Source organism: Primulina huaijiensis, unplaced genomic scaffold (assembly GCF_012295235.1).
Source record: "Primulina huaijiensis isolate GDHJ02 unplaced genomic scaffold, ASM1229523v2 scaffold207240, whole genome shotgun sequence".
Lineage (NCBI taxonomy): Eukaryota > Viridiplantae > Streptophyta > Magnoliopsida > Lamiales > Gesneriaceae > Primulina > Primulina huaijiensis.
In genome coordinates, this window is record NW_027354787.1 from 1 (window position 1) to 2558 (window position 2558).

General features: G+C 33.5%; 1 protein-coding gene across 1 annotated transcript; it reads right to left on the minus strand.

Moving 5' to 3' along the window:
* Positions 1–776: 776 nt before the first annotated feature.
* Positions 777–2434, minus strand: LOC140966586 (8-hydroxyquercetin 8-O-methyltransferase-like). The gene is made up of 2 exons (XM_073426841.1): positions 1601–2434; positions 777–1208 (listed from the first exon to the last, which is right to left on the minus strand). The coding sequence occupies exons 1-2, from the start codon at positions 2375–2377 to the stop codon at positions 906–908; spliced, it is 1080 nt and encodes a 359-aa protein (XP_073282942.1). The 5' UTR covers positions 2378–2434; the 3' UTR covers positions 777–905.
* Between the last annotated feature and the right edge of the window lie 124 nt (positions 2435–2558).

A 2558-nucleotide genomic window follows, 5' to 3' on the forward strand; every position in this document is an offset into this window, starting at 1 on the left:
AAAATACGAAATAAGTTTTCCTTGGTAAATACTTATAAAACACGACACTAATATAATTAATATATAATTTTTCATTCACACACTATATTTATATTCTTAAACTAAGGAAAAATCTCAATTATTGATATAACACGAGTAATCTTGTAGCTCGTGAAATCAGCAGTCAGGAAAAAAGTCTCCCCATTAGTGTTTCTCATTCTCTCTTTTCTAATCATCATCATGTCAATTAATCACTTCTTAATTTAAAATTTGAGGGGTTGAAAAAAATGGTTACTTGCATAATAATTTATTGAACAAGACATTAAAAAAACCGTCAACTAAATTTGTACAATTTTGGAGTTTTAGTCCATTAACTCGTCATAATTTGATTTTGGTGTGCTAAATTTTAATTTCATGCTATTTTCATATAATTGCTGACAATTTTCAAGATCATGTGACATATGTTTTGTTATTTTAAATCGGCACGTAAATTTAAAAGACTGAGGGTAAATTAAAATTAATCCTCATTTTTTTATTAAAAAAATATCCTCTAACCTACTGGATAATTAAATAAGAGATTACACTGAATTTGATTAGATAGATATAAAAAAAAGTCATTAATTTGAGTTTAAAAAAATATAGTTCTAGAAAGTAAAAACTTTACTAACATTCAACGTTGAATATTGGAAAATTAAATATGTTAAATACAATTCGTGCTATAGTCAATAATAGAATTAAGAAATAGTTTTAGAAAAGTGTAGAGTACTCATACAAATAAATAATTTATAAAAACAACCTTGTTAAAACATATCCACTTTATTAATTACTGGATAAAAGTTTTCTTTATTACAAACCAAACGGATACGTGTGTAGAAAAATGAAAATTTAAGGCAACATTAATCAATAAATTTCATGTTGTTCTTAAATTACGGAAAGATCTCAATAACAGCTCTTATTCCCAAGCAAGGAGTAATCTTATAGCTCGAGAAACCCGCAGTTGAAAAGAGTTGTTTCCATTGTTTCTCGGTTCTCTCTTCTCCGGTGGTCAAAGTCATCATTTGTATATCACATAAGTATTGAGTTTCGGTTGTCTCAAGCTCATCGTCACAATCCACAACCACCATCTCTACCAGTATCACTTTTCCGCCATTTTCTTTGTCGGGAATTGCTTCTTTGCATTTCTTCAATATAGCCACACACTCTTCATCATTCCAATCGTGCAATACCCTCTGCATCATATTGTCAGTTCTTGGTTAATGGCGAATCACATAAACGACCACTAATACATATATTCCACCAAAATTGGTTTTTTTTTTTATCGGAATTGAGTTATATATAGTCATGTATCTTTCTTCGTTTTTTTGCTGGAAATTTTAGTGGAGTGCTTATCTTAGAACGTGACACTTGACATATCGAGCACCACGCCAACATGACGACATCATCATCTTTATATTAAAATTGCTAAAAAAAAAAAAAGTTAGCTGACTAGCTAACCCAGAAATTCGATATGATCAAAATTGCAACTAATAAATATAAAGAGTAAAATTGCAATTTTCTTTGAAAGTTAGATATAAACAATAAATATTGTAGATAGTGATATACTTGAAGGTTGAATTGATACCTTGAGGAATACAGCATTAGCACGAGGAACAAAATCAAACATGTCTCCACCGACAAAGGCCAAGTTATCAGTCCCTTCCAAGCCAGCAACAACGTGAGGAAGATCCAACACAATACACTTCAACCCAGGGAACGCATCACCGATAAACTTAGCCATGATTCCTATGCCTCCCCCAACGTCTACAACTGATTCCAAACCTTCAAAAACATGTTTGCAATCTCTGGAAATCACACTAGCCACAAAACGTGAATCGCTAGCCATTGCTTCATTAAAGAACTGATTCAACCTCGGATTGTTTCCTGAAAGCTCCCAAAATGGCTTTCCATGAGCGCTGACACATGCCGTGGGAGTGTCGTTTTTAAACCACTCTCCCAAATGATTACATGGATATACCATAAGAGGGTCAAGCATGGCTGCTACATATGGTTCTAGGCTCAGGGGCTCTTCTTTTACCAAGAGACGAGAGGCTGGTGTTAGCCAATAGCCCTCTTTTTCGTCGTCGTTGGAGATGGAGACCTTGACGAAGAACTTCGAATGGATTAAAAGGCGCATGAGACGATCCACACCATGGGATTTTTGTTTGTTGATTGGGAGTTCATGGATTAATTCTGAAAGGGTGATTGGTTTGCCATGTTTGTGGATAATATCAAATATTCCAAGTTCCATTGCACATTTTAGAGACATGGAGTTTACGAAACTGAAAATTTGATTACATACATGATCGCGAGCGTTAAGGAGCTGCTGATCATCAGAAACTGTCTCATCAGAGAAGGCCATTTCTTGAGAATAAAAGTAGAAAATTGAAGATTGGTACGTACCATTTAGAGAAGATAATCTTGTTAATTTATAGGACTCAACTTAAGAATATAATTAACACAAGAGTATGTATTTTGTGAGACGGTCTCACGAATCATTATTTGTGAGACGGGTCAACCTTACCGATATTCACAATAAAAAG